The 24,908-nt window shown below is 36.7% G+C and overlaps 1 protein-coding gene across 1 annotated transcript in view; it reads left to right on the top strand.

Annotated features, from left to right (window-relative positions):
• Window positions 1-22,716, top strand: part of LOC149266089 (disease resistance protein RPV1-like) — a 62,484-nt gene extending 39,768 nt beyond the window's left edge. Inside the window, exons 2-3 of the mRNA XM_089407132.1 lie at window positions 21,362-22,132; window positions 22,429-22,716. Coding sequence (XP_089263258.1) covers window positions 21,362-22,132; window positions 22,429-22,716 — 1,059 coding nt within the window. The remainder of the gene's footprint in view (window positions 1-21,361; window positions 22,133-22,428) is intronic.
• Window positions 22,717-24,908: the final 2,192 nt, after the last annotated feature.

The raw sequence follows: 24,908 nt of genomic DNA, 5'->3' as shown, positions 1-24,908 counted from the left end.
TGGTGTATCCCCAGCGTGCAAATTGAGGTCTCTGCACAACCTCCAATGGTTGAGTTATGCCTTGGTTATTCACACCAAGTTCTTTTTCCTCCTCGTGCCTCATCTTGGTAAGGAGCCTCATGTTTGTCCCTATAATTGGGATCTCCACATCTCCAACAGAAATCATACTATGTGAATATGAAACTAAAAGGAAATCAAAATCTTCCACCTCCTTTGTCGATTTGGAAAGAACTGATGAGGGCCTCCCATCATCTATTTTTGGTAGTTCACTAGCTGCCTTGGCGCATTCCCCAACTTCCTCTCTAACATACCCAAGTCCTGCCTGACAGGGTAATTATTCTACTTTGATGGGGTTGACAATGCCTTGGCCATTAACGCCCAAGCCTTTTCCTTCATAACCCATTATCTTCAATAGTTTGGAGCCAATTCTTGTGGTATGATTTTCAAAAACAACGAAATCATCATCAAGACATATACATGAATTCAGAGAACTACTTTTTACCTCACATGGGTCACGTTGCAACTTTTTCAAGGCCTCATCCTTTGCTTACAACTGTCGTAGCAAACTATGTTTCTCATCTTTCTCTTAATGTAGAAGCATCTTCAAATCAACGTTATATGTTTGAAGACTTCGGTTGTTGTGCTTCAGTTCTTCTAGGGCCTCTTCCGTGGCTTGCAACTAAAGTTGCAATCGTTCCTTTTCCTCTGTCTCTTTCTGTAGAGTTTCATACATTATTTCCACTCTTTTGGAAATTTTGAGCATGGTCTCGTACATCGCTTTTTCATCCTCTATCACTACACGTTCCATTTTTCATGCTTGCAATTCACATCCACTCAAAGACCGCTTTGATACCACTTGATCTGGGTCCGGGTGTGACAAAGGACCCTTCCAAGACCTTTTACTTTGGTGATGTATTAATTTGCATTTTTAAAAGAACATACATGAATACATTTGCATGTTGTAAAGAATAGGAACATGATAATCGTCAACACATGAAAACATAAGTCATTGATAACGAAGTTCGTCCAAGAGGGACTACGTCTCCAGGCCCCGGTGTCAAGATGGTGTAGGCCACTGCATTAAATGCTGTCAATAGTGATGACATACATAAGAGATGATGTCGCTATCATACAAGGAAAATTCCCTCATGAAAGAGTGGCTCCAAGAGATGCTCCGCTATAGGAACTCTCAGTCAGAAGGACTCCTATCAGTATGACACAAACTCATGCATGATGATAATGAACATCCTGCCAACATGACATAAAAGGGATTTAAATGCAATCATACATGGCAACACATGAGTATCCCATCAACATAACGACAAAGGGATCTCAATCTAAAACATGACGAATCATTATTCCAGATCACATCAAGCAGGAATCATGAAACAAGTAAGAAAACAAGATCTCACATCAAACATCAAACAGGAATCTGTGAAGCACAATGCATAGAAAAAATAAGTACATGAATGCATTGCATATACCTCACATCCAAGGGCCATCTGAAGAAAAGGATGTCAAGCTGCTAAAGTTGTTCATACCATCGATCTCATGGCATCGACTTGCATGGAAATGACTGCTCGCACATGAATGCTGACGCCTGGACTCCACTTTGAAAAGTGGCCAAAAAATGAAATGAGAAAATGGAAAATCTGAATGCGCCATCAGATTTGTGGCGTCAAATAGTGCAAAATCAACTATCAAATTTCTGAATTCTGAGAAAGTGGAAATCTGGAGCTTAAGGAATATTTTAGATTCCCCCTAGATTCCTTGAAGATTCCCTCCTCCGGGTCATCTGCAATTTTGCTGCTCAGATCAGGAAACTAACTACACCATTGGGTTCGTGTCGCTGAGAGGTGTCAGATCGACATAAACTTTTTCTAATTTGGACACTGCAAAAATTTCACCCTGGATTTAAGACCTCTGTGGTTAATATCTTCTAAATTAGTCATCGGAGAACCCACAGTAAAAACCATTTTTCGTCAACGTTTCAAATCCCAACAGGGATCCATCATCAGGACTGTTATTGAGTGTTGATAGTAGAAGAGCTCAATTGCGAGATATGAATAGTTATGAGATAGGTTGTTTTCATTTAAGGAAAATGAAGGTCGGTTGTTTAATGATAAATATTATCCAAATATTTAAGTTTTTATTAAATTAGGTTCATTTTAATTTTAATCATAAAATATTAATTAATGATGATAAATTAATCCTATTACTAAATAGTAAAGGTGAAATATTTTAGAATATATTTTTCTCTTAATAATTGATAATTTTCTCATAATAAATATTAATTTTAGTTTATAATAATTAAAATGATTTAAGTTATAATAATAATTTCTTGTAATTAAATTTTTAATAATCTAAAATAATTGATAATAATAATTTATGATAATTAATAAAAATAAGAATAATTATTATTATCAATTATTTTAGATTATTAAAAATTTAATTACAAGAAATTATTTAGATAATCTTCGGCAAAATCACATAATCAATCTTTTGTCGACACGTTTCGAACCAACCAGTTTGGTTCATCGTCAGGACAAGTTGAAGAACTAATCTGGCTTAGCTTGATTAAATAGAGTGTGCAGAGACTCCAATGGCTATATTGCAATGGCTAATTTTGACCTCAGGATCAAAGTCAAACCCCTGATTTTATTATTAATAGAAGCATATAATTTATTATTATTAATAAATTTATTGTTTAAATATAATGGTCATTATATCTTCATATTTATTAAATAACCTATATTTATCATTATCCCCAAATTATTTAAATACAAATAAATATTTAAATACAAAAGATTGATTATGTGATTTTGCCGAAGATTATCTAGACAATGTTATGGATCACAGAAGTCTAAATTCCTTAATACAAGAAATTATTATTATAAATTAAATTATTTTAATTATTATAAACTAAAATTAATATTTATTATGAGAAAATTATCAATTATTAAGAGAAAAATATATTCTAAAATATTTCACCTTTACTATTTAGTAATAGGATTAATTTATCATCATTAATTAATATTTTATGATTAAAATTAAAATAAACCTAATTTAATAAAAACTTAAATATTTGGATAATATTTATCATTAAACAACAGACCTTCATTTTCCTTAAATGAAAACAACCTATCTCATAACTATTCATATCTCGCAATTGAGCTTTTCTACTATCAACACTCAATAACAGTCCTGATGAATTTCACCCTCCTAAGAATTTTGCTCAATCATGGTTCCACATGTGTCTTCTCAGGCTCATGGTTCCACCTGCAAAAATTAATTAAAAATTTACGTCTCAATTTCCTAGCGTGCTCCTGGTTCCTCCATGCTTCCTCCAGGTGTATTGAAAAATGAGGTTTATATAAATTTATGGGCGGAGTTTTTCAAAAGCCCGTTTAGGCAGATTGGTATAAAGTTCGAATGATAAGGAGGAGGTCGGGTGGTCAAACCCCAACCCCTCCATTTTAATATGCCATTTGTTTTACAAAAAAACGTAATCAAGTTCATTTTGGGGGTTGGGTTCGCATTGGGCAGCCCGCCCCATACCTTCCATAACACATATTAAATGGGAGCGCATTTATTTGTTGGATGGTTGGCGTGTTATATGACATGGTACATGTGGGAGTGTATGAGGGTGCCCAGGAGGCAGGCTGGCCGCACCGGCCGGGCGGGTTCGAGCCCCGGCACCCTCGACATATATATATGGCAATTATTTTGGGGGTGTGGGCCGGGTCCACCGGAGGTGGCTTCCGCCCACCCCATATTAACTTTAAGTTGTTATGTGTGGTTGGAGGGTTGAGGGCTTGGTGGGGTAATGGCCGTTGAGCCAAAATAAAATTTAAATTTTATTATGTAAATAGGTTTGGTGCGGTTGGGCCAGCGGGGGTCATGGCCCATCACCATTTTAATAAAAAAAATTGTTAATATAGTTTGGGGTGGCGGGGGTGGTGGCCCATCACCTCATTTATATCTTTTTAATTTTTATTAATAATAAGGCCTTTCTGAAAATTCCAAAATTTAATCGAAGGAGTCAAATTAAACATGCCACAAATTCACCCTGAATCTGACCAGAGTTGGCTGGATTCTGTCTGCCGAAAAAATTCCAAATTATGTCTCCATTAAGTGATCCGAATTGGATCCATAGAAAAAATCTTAAAAACCATGACTGAATCAGGTCGAACAAATTTCTAATGAAATCTAAAACAGTATCAAAAACACCCTGAACTAATGGCCATGGCAGCTGATGTAGAACGACGAGGACCTCGATCAAAGCGCGCTAACCGATGCCCATGGAGACCGCGCAGGAGGCAAAAGTAGCCCCTGGGAGCCCCGGAATGGAAAAAGAGCGAGGTTTTTGATGCACGATTAGTGCTTAGCGAATAGGGCCAAAATGAGAAAGCCCGAGCACCCGATTGTGTGGGGGAACCGAAGGATCGTGGGTGGGAAAAGGTAAAAGCGCTAAAGTACAAAGGCGAGACCCACGCTCTAGAAACTGGTGGCTTTGATTGCGGCACCCTTGAACGTTAAGAGGTTTTGGATAGGAGCGGAGCGATTCCATATTGACGCATGGCAGGCGGAGGTGAGAGGAAACAGCCATTGATCACGTGCTATCGGCCAAGCAAGTCAACCATGCGAAACGTGCATATGGTGTTAGATCTAGAGGGCCCAGATCGGATGGATGAGATTGCGCCTGATGGAAAGAAGCTGGTCTCTTTCCCCGGTTTGTAGGTGAAGAAGAAGCAATCGAACTAAGTGTGCCGGTTACCCTGGCGGAATTGGAGGGGGTACTGAAGTGGTTCAAGAAGTATAAAAGCTCGGGACCAGATGGGTGGTCTATTGAATTCTATTTGGCTTTCTACGACACAATGGCCTTGGACCTCCTCCAGGTCGTGGAGAAATGCTGCTCATCAGGATGGATGTACAATGCTATCAATACCACCTTCATAGCTTTTATTCCTAAGAGTGATTCCCCTAGCTCTTTTGACGAGTTCCGTCCCATATCTCTCTGTAATTGCCTCTATAAGAGTATTTAAAAAATCATTGCCAATCGTATCAGACCTATTCTTTCTCAGCACATACTCCCTGAACAATTCACTTTTCTCGAAGACCGCCAAATTCATGAAGCGATTGGTACTATCATGAAGCCATACATTCCATCCGAGTTCGTCGTCTGAAAGGTATCATTCTCAAGATTGACTTAGCGAAGGCTTTTGATCGGGTGGACTGGACTTATATTAAAATATTGCTTATCCATCTGGGCTTTCCTCTGCCTTTCACAAACTAGATAATGGCATGTATAACCTCTCCTACTTACAGTCTGCTCATTAATGGTTCTGCCTCCCCTTTTTTCCATGCAGAGAGGGGTCTTAGACAGGGATTCCCTCTCTCTCCTTTTCTTTTCCTTCTTGTAATGGAAGGGCTGAGTAGACTCATCTATTATGAAAAGCAGAATGGTAGATATCAGGATTGAAGATTACTGATAAGTTTTTCCTAACACACCTACTATTCGTAGATGATGTTATCATATTTTTGGATGCAAGCGTCCGAGATTCGACTGCCTTTGACAATATTCTTTCCTCTTTCTTCAAGGAAACACGCATGATGGCAAACCACACAAAATCAACTATCTCCCAAATCTTTACATCTTCTCAAGAATCCAAACTGGATTTGCAGCATTTCCCATATAATCCTCGACCGTTGGATCAGGGGTTCAAATACCTGGGTTATTAGATCAAACCGACGGGTCACAAGATTGCGGACTGGACATGGTTAATCACAAAATTAAAAAAACAGATATGGCACTGGAGCCATCGCTTCCTATAAAGAGCAGGGAGGTTAGTTCTCATTAAATCAGTCCTGGAGGCCACACCTATTTTCTAGATGGCCTTAGCCTGGATACCCAGAGGTATTCTAGCTCGTCTTAGGCAAATTTGCGATGGATATCTCTAGAATGGGAAATAGGACAAAAGGATTTTTGCTTGGATTAGTTGGGATAACATCTTGCTGCCAAAAAAGTGGGGAGGTTGGGGCCTAAAGAACCTCACAGACTTTTCCCACACTCTAGCCGCGAAATTGGGATGGACTTTGCTTACAAATCAAAATCTCTAGACAACAATCTTGTACCACAAGTACATTTGGCCACTACATCTCATGGATTGGATCCAATTACCAGGGTGGAACAAAACAGGTATATCTACAGTATGGAAGGTTTTATTGCACTCGTTGCCTCTCATTCTGCGCCATCTAACTTGGAGAATAAATGATGTATTCAGGGCTCGTATAGGTATCGATCCATGGACAAGAGGTGGCGGGAGGTGCTATCTCCCACACGAGCTTGTTCAAATACTTGAGCAGCAGAATACTAGAGTTATAACCCACATAGCAAATCAGGAGAACACTTCCATATTTACTCGGGCATGGAAATCAGTAGCGCAGCTCAATCTGCCTCCGGAATGGCATCAAAACTGGGAGGATTACACTAATGCATTAAGTGAGTCTCATATTTCAATTAAAGAAGGACCAGATGAGCTCATGTGGGATAAGCTAGAATCCAGATTATATACCCCTAAGGAAGGGTACCTGTTTTTGATCAAGAACAAAAAGCCAGAAATAGTGCAGAGCTAGTGGAAGATCATCTGGCAATTAAAGACCCCTCCCAAAACTAAACTCTTTTTCTAGTGCTTACTCTGGAACAAGATCCCCACGGGGGAAGCGCTCATGCACACATATGTACATGGCCCCACTTGGTGCATTCTTTGTAAGCAGCAATCAGAATCAACCACTCATATTTTTCTTGCATGTGAAATTACTAAATAGATATGGAAGATGGTGACAGAGGAGCTCGGTATTGTGAGTAACTAGGAGAGTGAAAACATCACTATTGCATGGGAGAATTGGTATTAGGCACACTCCGGAACAAAACGTGTGTGTCTTCCCCTTATCATTAGTTGGGCAATTTGGTTGGCGAGGAACAAATGATATTCGAAAATGGCACGATTCGCTAGCACACTGTAACCGCCGAAATCATCGTAGCATACCATGAACTGCCAGCAATTACCCCTCCTCGCACCCGCAGACCAACTGCCCCGGACCCCATTGACCAATCTATATTTCGATGGAGCTGCACAACATTATGGATGTGGCAGGGGGTTCATTCTAAATTTAACAGCGAATCATCATTTCAAAGTGAAGATGGGCTTAGGCATGGGAACTAACAATTTGGTTGAACTCACAACCATCAAACACCTTATGCATTTTGCATTAAATCATGACTGTAGAGATTTACAGGTTTTTGGGGATTCAAACATTATCATTAATTGGATCAATCTGAAATCTAGATGCCATGCACACACTCCTAAAATATATTGGATGAAGTGATGCACCTCAAAGCACAATTTAACTCCATCATTGTTCGTCATATTTACAGGGAACACAATCACTATGCCAACGGATTATCCAAGGAAGCCACGCACATTCCTGGAGGACAATGGATAATTAGCGAACAGAGTGGAAAAACTTATTATCAACACTACCATAGGCCCTACATAGATCAAGTCTACCCTTGGGTGGACGACCATTGATTTTTGTCATGTATATAAGCTGATAAATAGAAACCTAGTAGCTTATGAGCAACATCCTGCGAGATGCAAGTATATATTTTGCTTACTATACATACATCCTGTGTGGTGTATAATTTTGACATTTTGATACAGTATCATCCTGCAAGATGATTTTTTGATTACGACATAGTCTTGTACAGGAAAGACCATAGACTTTTAAGTCATGAAGGAATCTGCATATGCTGAATAACATTTACTACATGTAATTTTTCACCATATAATGAAAGATTACGATTTTTCCTTGGGAAAAAAAATATTACATGTATAAAGTTGAATTTATAAGTATATTAAGTAACATAGGCAATATTCGTAGACCATCTTGTAGTTTAATTATTTATGCACTTTCTTTTTGGGAATTTAAACGTAAATTTGATGAGATAGTAATTTTTAATTATTTAAATTATGGTTTTGAATAAAAAATAAATTTAAAGATTATAATATGCTTTAAATTATAAAAATCAAATTTATAATTCTTACAACTTATTATTCCAATGAATATTTACACAATTCCCCATAAAATTAATAAAAGAGTATTAAAAAATAAAATATGCAAAAATTAGACTTTGTCCATAACAAATTAAAATATCCACTTTAAAGTGTATTGTTAAGGCACTCTGTAATGTGAAGGTCATTGGTTTGAAATTTTATGGGCAAAAATTTGTCCATGTTAAGGGATGGTGTGGCCTAAGTTTCTTGTGATCTTTGTGTGATTTTGACGACTTAAATGCCACTAGATCGCAATTTCTCAAGACAATTCCATTTAAAAAAAATTACAATATATTTTTTATAAATATTATTGAAATATACAATTTGTGATCATTAAATATCACACAAAATATTAAAATTTAATAGTATATTAATTCAGGATCCCTTAACAACCCTATGCCTTTCATTTTGAAAGCATGATAGTTTTTTTCTAAAGTATTTAATATATTATAATTTTGGGTATAAATATTAAGTTGATATATGAATGTTTTTTTGTTTGTTTATGTGATAAGTGATTTTCCCGAGTAAGAATCATACTTTTAAAATTCACAAAGATATATATATTGTATCCCTCTAAACTTAGTTTTATGAATTTTTAGAATAAAATACATATTATTAAGCAATAAGGTTTTGTTTTGTTTTGTTTTTTTTTTTTTTAAATATAAAATTTTTCATAGTTTGAATTTAAATTGCATGTGTGGAACTTCAAAGAATTTATATTAGTGTGAAAAATAAATATTTACAATGTTGATAATTTTTATTGGCTTGTTGCTAGGGAAACCAAACCAGTAGTCTAAACTCAAAATTTTAAGATTGTCTCTGTTGTTCGTGATCTACTTAGCTCATAAAACAAAACAAGCAAAGAAAAAATGTCTACACAAAGAACACTACATAAACTTAAAGACATTTCCAAATGGTTGGAAAATAAACTATGAGGTTGAGCATGAACCATATATTCTCTCACTAAACTGAATTTTGTGCCTAATCTAGCAACTATGGATCACTATTAGTATCTTATGTTGAGGGGTTTGTGCCTATGATTCGCTTAGTCAAAAGTGTGAACTTCATGCTAATTTTGTCTATTTTTTCTATGGTCTCGACCATACAATGATACTTTCTTGTTGAGTGTCAACCCTGTTTTTAGGAACTCTTCCCATAAGAGTTTTTGTGTGCCAATACAGGTTGATAGTCTGCATGTAAACAAATTCTCTGGCTCTAGTGAAATTTCCTACATAAAAGATCCAATTTTTGGTCTCTCATTCCACGTGTGTCCTTAGCATGAACTTGTGATTTTGTCTGACTTGCTCCTCTATGTCAAATATTACTCTATTGAAAAACTTAGGGATGATATCCTTGCATATTTCCATGATAGCCTTGACAAAGGATTGTGCATGAGTGCCTTTTAGGGTTGGGGGACTATAGACAAGAGAGGGGGGAGCCTCAAGTCTATCTCTTCTACCATGTCGAGAGGGTCTAACTAGATGATGCCTCACCATGTTAGTGAATGGATATGTGGTAGGAGAAACTGAGGTGGGAGGGACAAGTCGAAATAGAAATGAGTGAGAAGTGATAAATAATGGAGGATTGATCGAGGGACGAAGGCCTAAGAATAGGGGATGAAAATAGTAAGGGTTGGACCAAAACGAGAGGGGGAGCTAGCAATAGGACCAACAAATAATAGGGAAGAAACAACATATACCTAGGGAAATGATAGAGATATAGGCAAGAAGTAACCTCTCAGATACACAGGGTCGAGGAAGGGGATGGAGGTCTAGAAACCAAAAGAGCTCATAGAGGATAGAGAAGTAGAAATAAAATGTTGTAAATTCGAAATAGAATTGCAGGGTAACAGTAAGAAAAAATTGAACCTGAGAGAGAAGGTCCCATGGAGAGGAGTGACACACATGGGTGAGAAGATATGGAACTATCGAGATTGATGGAGATAATTAGATCCTTTCCTGTATGCTCTCCATGAAATGACGCTAAAATCTAGAGTTGCAAAGCCTGATTTTATCCAGCCATAGCTCGTGGATTATAAATGGATTTAAACACTTCCTATTCACTATTTTTTGACCTCGTCCCCATTCCCCTATATAATGATCATGGTTTGGCCTATATTCTTCAATAATTGAAACACCGTGTCCTTGAAAGTGCAAACCATAACACTAGTGTACCTTCCCAACTCTTTGCACGATTATTCTCTATGTTGGTGCAGTAGACACTAGCTTACCATCTTTTTTTTGTCCTTTGGAGCAGCGGTATGTCCATGTAGTCTGCCATGTGGAGATCGCCTACTCTCCCTTATGACTTCGCGTTATCATCACTACTCCTTTTTTTCAAGTTTATTGTAACTAGTAACACTAAGGGTGATACTCAAGAGGTTGGTAAAGAATGAGTAAAGACATCGATACACCATGAGGCTTTAGTGCTAGTCATTATTGAGTATATAATGTATTTCACTATATTATTTACATGGAAAGATCACTTTGACATGCAATATAATCAACATGTCTTGGCACAATCCTTTGTATGTCCATTGATCAATCTTAAGGTTTGTTCTATCTCTTGTTGGAGTAAATGATGAGTAGACTAGGGAAATATGGGAAATTATCTCTAGAGTTAGGCAATTGTTTGTGTGTTGATAATTTTTTAATATACCTTGTGTTGTTATCTTCTCAAGCCATTTGTTTGGCAAACAAACTGTACATTAAGAGTTCATGGTTGTAAGTTAAAAGTTATATATTGGATAGACAATAAAAATGACAAGACTAGAAAAGGCTATGGCTCCCTAGTATGTGCCTTTCTCACTAGTGGGATTGTTACTTCATTATAGATTAGTTTGTGGCTTGCTATGACCTTCTTCCAATGTCTTTATGTCTTCTCTCATATGAATCACTTTTGACTATGTTCCTATAGCATGTTTCTCTCCCTAATTCCAATGCATTCTCTCTAATGACAAACCAATTGGTGGAAATTTCTCTTAACTACCCTCATTTTTGGAATAAAACGTAACTTGAAACTTAGTCTAGTCTCAAGCATGAAATGCTCCCATATTCATTATAGTGCTATATCTTGAATTTAGGAGAGGTTAAAATGTTGTCTTGATCCCTTATTTCATCTATTTTCTCTCTTAATATTCCATTGATCCTAATCCACCATGGCATTGTTATGATAACTACAAGAAATAATAAATAGAAACAACCATAACCCTAAAAGAGGACCACCTATCATAACCATAGAATAGGACCACTTGTCATTCATAGGACCACTTGTCATTAAATGACTTGTCATTAATATGGCATTTCTTTGTAATATTGGATTTATGTTTTATAATATTGGATTCTTACTCTAGTGGAGAAGAAACAATAAATAGAAGTGGTCATAACCATAAAAGAGGACCACCTATCATAAAACAAAAATAAATAAGATTAAAGAAAATGAACATCCATTAATGGCATTTTTTTGTAATATTGGATTTCTTTAATATTGGCAACTGTTATTTGTGTTATTAACTATATATTAAGAAATCAAATAAGTTTCAATGAATTATGTTAGAATGAACATTTAATAATGATATTTATGTGTGATATTGGATTTTTGAGTCCTTCAGCAATTGTTTTTTGTGCTATTAACTATATATTAAGAAATAAAATAAAATATAGTGAATTGTGTTTTAAGAAATAAAAAAAATCAGCGAATCGTGTTTCATTATAAATAGGTTCTACATGGTAGCTATTCCCTGCCGCTTAGTTTAAACATAGCTAAATAAAGTAAAAAACAAGATTCAGTTTTAGTATGTGACATATTGATAAACTTATAATATGTATATCATCTATAATGGTTTTGAGAAGTTGTCTAAAAGGTTTTCAACTATTTATAAAAAATAGATGTAAATTAGTCATTTATGATTTAAAAGTCTCTCGGTTATTCATTGTTGTCAATATTTAACTATATATGAATATGGTTGTCCATGATAACCGTGGAGGAGCATTGTGTCCATGGTTAACCATTGTTGAGGTGGTTTAAGGATGGATGAATATGGTTGTGTTATTGCCCATGATTGACCATGATTGAGTTTATTTGACCATGGTTAATTATGTTCAACCATGGTTGATTATGGATGAACATGGTTGGCCATGGGTGACTATGGGCTAATGTGGTTGAGTATAGTTGTTAATGTTTAACTATAGACAAATATGGTTGACAATATTGACTATAGTTGATAATGGTTGAACATTGTTGAGTTTGATTGACCATTATTGAGGTGGATTGACCATTGTATAGTTTGACCATTATTGGGCTTGTTTGACAATCGGTGCCAACATGTAACTATAGATGTATATGGTTGACCATGTTGACTATCGTTGATTGTGTTTCTCATGTGAACCATGAATAACCATGGTTGAATATGATTGAACTTGTTAACCATGTTATACTATAGTTATGACCCCATTGATTTACGCTACATAAATCTCATCAATAAAAGTAGAATTGATTATGTTAAGATTTTGAAAAAATTTATTTTTGTGCAAAATAGAACCTAATAAAACTTTAAATTTAATTATGTTAAATTTAAAATTTAAAAATATCAAAAGATATATTAATATAGCTTTAACACAATAAAAATAAACAATATTATATTAAAAATATATTAGTAAAATAAGTTATTAAAATTATATAATTACATTAATTATTATTATATTAATTATTATTATTAAGTCTTTTCTTCATGAAAATATCATTATTAAATTATTATAATATTATGATTATTAAAAATATATTTTATAATAAAAAAATAGATGATTAGAATTATATTAAAAATTATTTTGTAAAATTTAAATTATTTAATTGTTGAAACTACATTATCAAACATATTTATGAATTTTGTATATGATTTACCAAAACTTAAAAAGATGTGACACATTAAAATGTGTGGACTACAATCGCAAGGTTGTGTACTTTCGTAGCATTAAACAATAAATGGAGACATGCTTGCTTAGGAAGCCACCTTGAATGAAATACAACATACATTTATTGATGAAATACAAGATACATTTTTTTTGGGTATATTTTTTTATTAAATTTGTTCAAAGTAATTGTTGGAATTGTAAGTTTTAATTGCATCATCTACACTAGTATAGTGCTTCAAAAATGTCTTAGAGTATTGAGTATATTTATGTATTTAGAAATTTATTTTAAACAATAAAAAATCATAATCTCTACCAAAATTGTATCTTCAATTTTGACTAAAAAAATCAAAACATTAAATAATTAAACAACTTCTTAAAAATTATGTTAAATTAATTAAATAGATTATTAAATACTATGATAATTAAATAATACTATGATCTATGTAGTTCTCCTTAATTAATAGAAGTAATGGGGACATTAATAGATGCAAGGAGCAATAACATGTTCAATTTGATAGCCAATCAAATTGAACATAAATAAATTAAATTATTTTTAAGAAATCATATATGTCAATGTGTAATGTTATACTTGCAATTTTTTTTTTATCAAACACAAATTAATATAGATTTGACTAAAAACCATTGCAATATCCAACTAGCCAAGAATAATAAAATAATATAAGATAAAAACTACCCGGTAACAATGTTCCATTATAAACCAAGAAAAATAAAAATAAAGTTTGTTTATTATAAAACCTCTAACACATATCCACATTCCGTCGTTTCCCGTGACAAAAGTGAAAGGTAGGTTTGGATAAAGAGTTGTGATGGTGGAACTTTTAAATATTTTGAATATTTCAATCAAGAAACCTCGCGGAATGTTACAACCAAGAAACTTGTGCTGATCCCCACCTTACTAGTGTTTTTTTGGGGTTATAAAATAACATCACAACACTGGTTGAGATACAGCGTTTGGCCAAAAGGAGCGAGCCGTCGGCTGCAGCTTCTTGCTTCTAGTTTTTAGCTATTCGTCTTATTCATTGTCTCAGCCTATCAGTCCATCCATTCATCCCAATGGAAAACCTAGCACAACACTCCAACAAAAGCACGATGCTTCATCGTCTTCTGCCTCGACCTCTTGTCCCCGATATGATGTTTTCATCAATCATCGGGGGCCCGATGTTAAAAACACCTTCGTTAGCCATCTCGACAAGCACCTTTGTGAACATGGATTGTGGCCATTTCTTGACAGGCCTGAACTGCAGGCCGGACACAACATCAAGTCTCAAATCGAAGCCGCTATTCGAGTGGCTTCTGTCCACGTTGCAATTTTCTCTCCAACTTATGGGGAATTGACATGGTGCCTCAATGAACTAGTTCTTATGGTCAAGTCGGGGCTCCCACTGTTCCAATATTTTTTAATGTCGAGCCTTCGGAGGTCAGGTGGAATGACAAAAAAGGAGTATACGCTGAAGCCCTGAAAAAACTCGAGCAGAAGACAAGCAGCGACCCTCAAACTAATGGAGAGAAGCCACGCCATGACTCCACTATCATTCAAGGCTGGAGAGTTGCTCTTTCTCATGTCGCAAATCTGAAAGGTTGCGAACTGAAGGCCTTTAATGGGTAAGAAATTTTAACTATTTTGTGTCCGTTTTATTTACTTTTTATTCGTATTATTATATAAAAATAGTACAAATTCATGTTTCTCTTCCATCTTCTTATGAAACTTCTACATCAATCTATTTGGTATCAGTTTATTTTCCCTTTATGATTATTCTATTACATTTTCCTGGTAATAAAACTTCATTAAAAAACAACCAAAAAAAAACGAGTCTTAATGTTTCGACATAAATCTATCAATGCTTCTAGCTATCCTAGATTTCTCCCTTTTGCTTCTATGAGTAGTTTATACTACCAGCGTTAATCAAGTGTCCCTGTTCATAAGCAGTAAAAGTAAAATTTATCTGTTGGTTTCATCATTTTTTTTGGACAACAGAGCAGCTATCCAATTTTGTTCTCTCTCAATTAGATTGAAGTTAACTGCTTGAAAGGTACTCACAAGGACCAGAATACTGCATATTCAATTTTTGAGAATAGAGGGACTGAAACCTGTGTTCTTCTTCACCCAATCTATGATATTTTTTTACATCTTCACAACCATTGATATTTTTTTGCATCTTCACAGCCATTTCACCACTTTGAATACACTATGCCTTACTCTTTAGCTGTCCTCCTCCTCACCAAAAATGGAATTGATGACTATAACAGCTCCACATTCACACCTCCTCCCTTTACATGCTCCCTCAAAGAAACGCACAGAATAGCTATAAATGTGTTAGAAAACCTGCACAGATGAATCTAGCTAGTAAAGGTTGAACACACAGCTTTGCAGAGCAAAAACACTAAAAGAAAATCGAAAGAAGAAAAGAATGATTCATTAGAAAATAGGTTACAATACTCATGATATAGCATTACTGGGTGAAGATCCCAAGGTAATGCACCATAGTGGTGATCAATGAGAAGACTCAACACCTACAACAAGTTCCAGAGAGAACTAGCCAGTTGCGGAGTGAAAGAAGCAGCAAATCAGGGAGTAAATCATGCAGAAGAACTAACCAGTTGCGGAGTTAAAGAAGGAGAAGGAGTAAATCATGCAGAAGAACTAACCAATTGCGGAGTTAAAGAAGGAGTAAATCATGCTTAGAAGGAATCTTGCATGTAGTCCCATGCTCTAACTAAGAGTCTGCATGTAGGTGTGTAGTAGTTCCCACACCCCCCCTGAACACCACTATGAGGAAAAAAAGAAAATGGGCCCTGGCAACTAAGGCCAAAGGTCACCCAAAATACAGTGCAACTTGTACTAAAATTGAGGAAAGAGGGAAAACCTCATGGGAAAACCCCTCCCTCAAAATACAATGTAATCAAAAGAAAAGAGGAAGAAAAGACAGTTGCTAAGCAACTGTGTCCTTCACGCCAAGACGATTGCGCAGAGAGCGAAACTTCTGCTCAGTGAATGTCTTGGTGAAGATGTCTACAGTCTGTTCTGCTGAAGGACAGAACTGCAAATCAATGACCCGATCATATACTAAGTCTCTGATGTAGTGCATATGGATCTCTATGTGCTTCATTTGCTGCCACTGTACTGGATTCCTGCAAAATTTGAGAGTGCTCTGGTTGTCACACCAGATGACAATGGGCTGGTGGAACTGGATGCCCAACTCACTGAGGAAGTGTTGTAGCCACAGAGCCTGAATGGTGATGTTGACTACTCCTCTATACTCGGCCTCAGCTGAAGAGAGAGTAATAGTAGCCTGCTTCTTGCTCGACCAACAGATAGGGCCAGATCCTAGACTAAGTGAATATCCAGAGGTGGACTTGCGATCAATGTTGTCTCCCGCCCAATCAGAATCTGTGAAGCCAAGGAGATTCAATGCAGTGCCTGCTACATAGTGAATCCCGAAGGTGATGGTGCCCTGCACATATTGGAGGATGCGCTTGGCAGCATTCTAGTGTAGCTCATGCGGCTCCTGCATGTATCTGGAAACTGCCCCTACTGCATATGAGAGATCTGGTCTGGAGTGGGTGAGGTACAATAAGCTCCCCACTAGCTATTGGTAGAAAGTGTTGTCAACTAATGGAGTGTCACCTCCATCCTCAAGGCGGACCCCAGACAGAAAAGGAGTCGGTGCTGGCTTGCAGTCAGTGATGCGAAATCTCTCGAGGAGATCCCATGCATACTCAGCCTGAGAGAGTTTGATGCCTGTGGCATCCTGGCTGATCTCAAGACCAAGAAAGAAGTGTAATGGACCCATGTCCGTCATCAAGAACCTATCATGCAAGGCCCTCTTAACTGTAACAATGGCTGAAGTCGAGCTGCCGGTGATTAGGAGATCATCCACATACAAAACTAAGATAAGAAGAGAATCATGTGTCCTGAGCATGTAAACATTCGGATCAGACTTACATCTTTCAAAGTTTTGTGATAAGAGAAAAGAATCCATCTTTGCATACCAAGCTCTCGGGGCCTGCTTAAGGCCGTAGAGAGATTTCTTCAATTTGCAGACCAAAGATGAATCCTGAGTGAAACCATGTGGCTGCTCCATGTAGATCTCCTCAGATAGGTCTTCGTGAAGAAAGCATTCTTCACATCCATCTGACGTACTTCCCACCCCTGGGCAGCCGCAATGGCAAGTGTAAGGCATATGGAATCCATCTTTGCTACTAGAGCAAAGGTCTCATCATAATCAATGCCACGCACTTGTTGGAAGCCTTTGGCTACAAGCCTTGCTTTCTGTCTGGTGATTTTCCCATTTGCAGCACTCTTGGTCCTATAGATCCATGCTTCATCGTCTTCTGCCTCCACCTCTTGTCCTCGATATGATGTTTTCATAAATCATATCAACACACCTTCGTTAGCCATCTCGACAAGCGCCTTCGTGAACATGGATTATGGCCGTTTCTTGACAGGCCTGAACTGCAGGCCAGACACAACATCAAGCTACTATTCGAGTGGCTTCTGTCCACGTTGCAATTTTCTCTCCGACTTCTGGGGAATCGACATGGTGCCTCAATGAACTAGTGCTTATGGTCAAGTCGGGGGCTCCAATTGTACCAATATTTTTTAATGTCGAGCCTTCGGAGGTCAGGTGGAATGACAAAAAAGGAGTATACGCTGAAGCCCTGAAAAAACCCGAGCAGAAGACAAGCAGCGACCCTCAAACTAATGGAGAGAAGCCACGCCACGACTCTGCTATCATTCAAGGCTGGAGAGCTACTCTTTCTCATGTCACAAATCTGAAAGGTTGCGAACTGAAGGCCTTTAATGGGTAAGAAATTTTAACTATTTCGTGTCTGTTTTATTTATTTTTTATTCGTATTAATATATAAAAATAGTACAAATTCATGTTTCTCTTCCATCTTCTTATGAAACTTCCTACATCAATCTATTTGGTATCAGTTTATTTTCCCTTTATGATTATTCTATTACATTTTCCTGGTAATAAAACTTCACAAAAAAACAACAAAAAAAAACGAGTCTTAATGTTTCGACATAAATCTATCAATGCTTCTAGCTATCCTAGATTTCTCCCTTTTGCTTCTATGAGTAGTTTATACTACCAGCGTTAATCAAGTGTCCCTGTTCATAAGCAGTAAAAGTAAAATTTATCTGTTGGTTTCATCATTTTTTTTGGACAACAGAGCAGCTATCCAATTTTGTTCTCTCTCAATTAGATTGAAGTTAACCGCTTGAAAGGTACTCACAAGGACCAGAATGCTGCATATTCAATTTTTGAGAATAGAGGGACTGAAACCTGTGTTCTTCTTCACCCAATCTATGATATTTTTTTACATCTTCACAACCATTGATATTTTTTTGCATCTTCACAACCATTTCACCACTTTGAATACACTATGCCTTACTCTTTAGTTATCCTCCTCCTCACCAAAAATGGCATTGATGACTATAACAGCTCCACATTCACACCTCCTCCCTTTACATGCTCCCTCAAAGAAACGCACAGAATAGCTACCCCATATATCTTTGTGTTTGATAATCCTCACTCCTTTGTTCCTCTTGCTCGGACCCATCTCCTCATATATTGATATAATCTTGTATATCTTTGTGTTGGATAATCCTCACTCCTTTGTTCCTTTTATTCGGACCCATCTCCTCATATATTGATATAATCTTGTTGATGTCATTTGGAACCAACCCAGCTTTCTGATATAAGCTTGTTGATGTCATTATTAATTTTATTCAAATCACGGTGATGATTAAGACGTGAGACTATTTTTTTAAGTATAGAATAGTCGTTTTTTCGTATAAAATAGTTGCTCTTCTCCCTATAGGGGCATATTGTTTAATTAATTTGTCAATTTTTTGGCAATTTAATAGGATTTATTGACTTATTTGATTGCATGACTTATTACTCTTGGATAAGATGCCATGGTGCATTATATTAAAATGAATTAATTATTTATGATGATTGAGTTTTTATTATGGTATAAAGGCATTAAACACTTCACGTTGTTAGGTTTGTGGTGAATCATCAATTTTTTTTCAAGGATTGATAGTTATTAAAAATTGTAATAGAATAAGATTTTATGAAATGATTATAAGTAAATTATTAGGATTGTAAAGGTTTATTAAATTAGGTAATTAATAATAAAATGTTTAATTTAACAATTAATTAAATTAAAGAAAAGTAAATTAAATTATTTTTTAAAAATAATAAATTCCAATTTGTAATGTTCAACTATAAAAATTTTGCACTCTTTTATATAATTTCCCATTTCAACACATTTTATGGTGTTGATCTTGTAAAAATATACATGCGTCTCTAAGCTTAGATACATATTCCTCCTATTCCTGTTTGTGCATGACCGTCAAGCCTAAATCTATCGCCCCTCTCCAAGAATTACCATCAATGTTATCATATTGTGCTATAGAAATCTAGTGTAATGTATGAATGCCCTTACCGTGAATGAAATTCAAAAGCTAAGCCGATAAGGTATGACCTCAGATCATTCCCACCATAGCATCCAAACCGATCATAATCGTGGCACCGTCTCCAATTTCCCATCAAATAAAACTCATCATACAAGGAAGTAAATTCATCATGCATCACCAAATATATGAGTTTTCTGTTTTATTCCTGGCCCCAAGTGTTATCCTAGACTTAAAACAATTATCAAACATGTATTTATCTTTCATGATGAGAGACCACATACCTTGACTTGTAGTAGCCCTCAACATATTCTTAATAATAAGAGCTTTATTAAAACTATATATACTTATAATGCCCCACCCTCCTTCCTCTATGGGCCTCCTATCGCCTCCCACTTTATCAAATGGTACTTTCCCTTTAGCTGCACCCATCCCATAGAAAACGACCCATAATAGCCTTCTTCCTATGAATAATTTTCTTCGGCAAGAGATATAAATACATCCAATATACTACAATGTTCTGCAATACCACTTTCAACATGATCAATCTGCCCCCCATGAATAACTACCTATGTTTCCAACCTTCCAGTTTTCTCTCAAACCTATCAATCATCCACTCCCAATATTGAATGAAGTATCCGTTTGATTTAATTTTGTAACCAAGATAATTAAACCCTTTGTCAATAAAATTCTGATTTTTGTTTCCACTTCCTCATTTATATTATCATTTATCAACATAGACTTACCACCATTCATATTTATACCTATAGTTGAACTAAATTTGGAAAGGGTCCTGTGAATTCCATTTTGTCACTGAAGTCTCCCCCGAAAAGAAGACTGCCAACAAACATCATATAGGTGAACCACTGATGTCTGGACACCTTAGTCCCAGAAATATATCCTTTCTCTTTAGACTCCCTCATCTTCCAGCTAAGATAATCAATAACTATCAGGAAGAGAAAGGGCGAGAGGGCACATCCCTAACTTAGCCCTCTTTGAGCATTAAAAAATCGCCTTGGCAAACCGTTGATAATGATCATGAAGTTTGTAGATTGAATGCAAGACATGATCCAAATAATGAGTATTTGTGACATACCTTATTTTATCAGAACCATTTTTAGTAAATACCAGTCAATACAGTCATAGGCCTTAGACATGTCTACCTTAATCATACAGGCTCTTATTTTCCAGGACTTGATAGAATGCATCAGTTCCTAAGCAATACCAACAACGTCTTGAATCTATATGCACTCTAGAAACCCAAACTTTTCCTTGGAAATGAACCTCGACAAAATAGGTTTAATTCTACATGCAATCAGTTTGGAAATCAACTTATCGAATTACACAGAGAAATCGGCCTATAGTCCATAAATGTTTCCAGCTGCTCCTTTTTGAGGATCAAAACGATGAACATTGCATTAACAGCCCCGAGATATATCCCTTATTTCATGTCCATTTTATTTGCTTGATTGGTATTTGATATTAATTAAATTTGATTAACTGAAGGACCTTGAAGGTACCTTGAATTAGTGACAAACCTGTGGTATTGAGTATATCCTATTACATGTGACCAAATTTGGGGATTTTTCATGTCACAAGTTTTGGGGATTTTCTGATGTTTCCACCATGTGGTTTTTCAGAATAAATCATAGTGCATATGTGTTGTTGTAGATGTGTGATTGTTATCCTTATTCCTTTATCAACACTTCATATTTACCCAGGCGTTTCTCATTGGTTATTCATCTAGGAATGAGCAGGAGCTCCTAGATGAAGTTGTGCGAAACGTATTGAAAAAAGTTTGAAAAACACCTCTATTTGTGGCCAAATATCCAACTGGTTTAGATGATAAGCTACAAGACTTTAAAAGTACAGTGTTGTCACAGTAGGGGCAGGAGCATGACGTCCAGGCCAACGTTGTGGGAATTGTAGGTGTTGGTGGTATTGGGAAAACCACTTTGGTGAAATCGATCTTCAACCGTAGATGCTCTGAGTACGATGGATCCTCTTTTTTATCTGATGTTAGTGAAATTGCAGCTAGAAAATATCTGGTTGATTTGAAAATGAAGCTCATTAAGGACTTGACACACACGGATATTAAAATTGAGATTGTGGACCAAGGTGTGATAATCCTTAAACGTTACCTAGCTTGTTGTAATGCAATGATAGTTTTAGATAATGTAGAGAAGGTCGATCAATTGGATGCATTCTTACCAATTAGGGATGTTCTTACTTCCAATAGCTTGATACTAGTTACCTCTCGAGAATATCATGCTCTCCTGTGCTCAGAAATAGCATATTCATCAATTTATAAGCTCACGGGGATGAATAGAGAACACTTCCAAGAGTTGTTATGCTCCTATGCCTTCAATCGGCCACATCCACCACCAGGATTTATAGATCTGGCGGAACGATTTGTTTGGGCCTATGATGGATTGTCGTTGTCATTGAAAGTGATTAGGGCGCTTCTTTGTGGAAGAGATGACACATATTGGAAGGAGTTATTGGATAAACTTCACAAGATACCACCCGCTGACATACAAGAATCGCTGAAAATTAGTTATAATTCACTAGACCAAGAGAACCAGCAAATTTTCTTAGATATGACCTGCTTTTCTATAGGGGAAGATATGGATACAACAAAAAGAATATGGGGAGCGGTGGGGCTTTCAAATTTAGAGAGCAAGTGTCTTCTGGAACCGGACAAAGAAAATCGGATAAAACTGCATGATCAGTTTAGATATATGGGAAGATATACCACGGAAAGATCAATGCCCCGTCGTCTTTGCTGCAACGCGACCAACAATAAAAATATTGATAAGTTATTTGAAGAGTCATCGTGGTCTATAAGTGATTCAAACATTCCTCTTTGGTTCGAAATTTTTAAAGTTGTTTTGTTCAACGCAAAGATCTGTGTCCTGGATATTATCTATCTTTTATTTTTATGATTGAATAGGTCACAAGTGAAGTTCGTGGGATTTTGACGGTTCATCGTGTACACGGTTTCCGTTATCGATTCGATGTCTCTTCAGAAATATCATGGCACAAAAGGTGTAGTGAGGAGTTGTTGGGAAACTGCAAGCGGGCACTGTTCAATACAGATTGTTACCATGGTTTGCGAATTCTTGCAAGTGAAGATTGTTATGTAGAAGCTATATTGAGGAGGGTGTGGTCACCACATCTCAGATGGCTCCGCTGGTATAAATGCCCCTATTCTTCCTATAAATCGGTTGCAGCAGAGTAGGCAAGGTCAACTTCTATTGTGGAAAGGTAAATCTTTAGGTTACAACGAGGATATCGCAACCACACAGGGACTTCATTAAATGCAGGAAATAACTCACGACAAAATAGAGTAAAACAAATGAGGGTTGCAGAAATTTACTTGTGAAGGCTTAAGACCACATCGCAACATAACATACTTTTGATTATAATATAAAACATAGGAAAATACATTAGCATGATAAATTGGAGGCTGCTGCTCCAAGCAAAACACAAAATACTTACTGTGATTTACGCTTCACTGGGTTGCAGAGTAAACTTCTGTAAAACTCCGTAAAACTGGTTTTCACGCGCCCACCAAAATTTCCTCCACAATTTTCTCCTCACTACCTCACAGACTCTCGCTCCCTAACTTGCCCAACATTCCCAACATTACAAATGAATTTTACTTGCATATTTATCTTAACATACAAATTTGACATTAATTACATGATAGAGAAAATATTTAATACGCAACATGGGCGACTTTACTTAGTAAATGGTTTTCTAAACTGGCAGGTGTTGTGGAGTGTGGGCGACAGTTGTGGAATGAATGTTTGCCCATATCTAATTAATAAACTTCATTAAATGCTTTAAACTCTGTGATGTGTTGCGGAATGGTCCGCTCTGAACTTCTGTTCTGACTTTTGTCATTCTGCCTGCAAACAAAATCACAACCGTGTAGTGGTTGACTGGGCAAATGATCCAAATGGAAAATGGCATCAACCCATGGTACTCATCCACCCATATTATTCATTGACCCATGGAATTTACCCATGGTATTGTAAATGGCATCTGCCCATGGTACTGTAAAATCCACCCATGGTATTCATTCACCCATGGAATTTACCCATGGTATTGTAAATTGCATCTGCCCGTGGTATTGTAAAATCCACCCATGGTATTCATTCACCCATGGAATTGACCCGTGGTATTGTAACTGAAAAAAACTATAAGTAACAAGTCACATTTTGTAAAAGGACAGATTGTCCGCCACAATGTAGCCTTTACAGTTCAGAGGCATGTAGCCACACATCTCTTCTCAGAGATAAGCTACCATCGCCCTAGCTGGTTTATTTCCATTACTATTTTAAATAAAAGTTTCTTTGTGGTTTTGTTTATTGGGCATTCTCCTATTTTTTCTTATGGCAATTTCAATCTTTCAGATCTTGGGGTTCTCTCCCCCCAAGATCCATTTCAATTCTGGAGCAGCATTCGGAGTGGGTTTCCATTGGAGACGTGCCCTCCCACCCAACTTTAGTAGGCACCTACTTCACATTCATCAGTTTCAACATAGCAACATTCGGCTTGGGTTATTTTGAGACGTGCCCTCCCACCTCAGGCTATGTAGGCACCTGCTACTTCATCAGCAACCAACATCATGGTTATGGGTCAACCACATAAAATCCTTGTCATCGAAGTCCATTTGCTAGGCCACACACTGTCAGAATCACAGTTGGTCACAAGCATTACAGGGTATCTCTATCCTCGGATCTTCGTTTATCAGGGTTTTGGGTTAACCACATAAAACCCTTATCTTCAGTGGCTCTTCATATTCAACAAAGGCTTTGCAGGAGGGAACTTTACGCAATGGGGACCATTGCTTCTTAAGGAGGGAGGAATGATCCAAATGGAAAATGGCATCAACCCATGGTACTCATCCACCCATATTATTCATTGACCCATGGAATTTACCCATGGTATTGTAAATGGCATCTGCCCATGGTATTGTAAAATCCACCCATGGTATTCATTCACCCATGGTATTGTAAATGGCATCTGCCCGTGGTATTGTAAAATCCACCCATGGTATTCATTCACCCATGGAATTGACCCATGGTATTGTAACTGAAAAAAACTATAAGTAACAAGTCACATTTTGTAAAAGGACAGATTGTCCGCCACAATGTAGCCTTTACAGTTCAGAGGCATGTAGCCACACATCTCTTCTCAGAGATAAGCTACCATCGCCCTAGCTGGTTTATTTCCATTACTATTTTAAATAAAAGTTTCTTTGTGGTTTTGTTTATTGGGCATTCTCCTATTTTTTCTTATGGCAATTTCAATCTTTCAGATCTTGGGGTTCTCTCCCCCCAAGATCCATTTCAATCTTTCAAATCTTGAGGGCCTCCCCCCAAGATCCAGATCAGCAAACATGATGGTTTTCAGTGTGTTTAA

This window comes from Pinus tabuliformis, chromosome 6 (genome assembly GCF_031772625.1).
Source record: "Pinus tabuliformis cultivar Carrire ecotype Pingquan chromosome 6, CPIR1, whole genome shotgun sequence".
In the NCBI taxonomy this organism is placed as follows: Eukaryota; Viridiplantae; Streptophyta; class Pinopsida; order Pinales; family Pinaceae; genus Pinus; species Pinus tabuliformis.
Note: the sequence above shows the minus strand (reverse complement) of the source record. Positions and strands in the feature narration are given on the sequence as shown.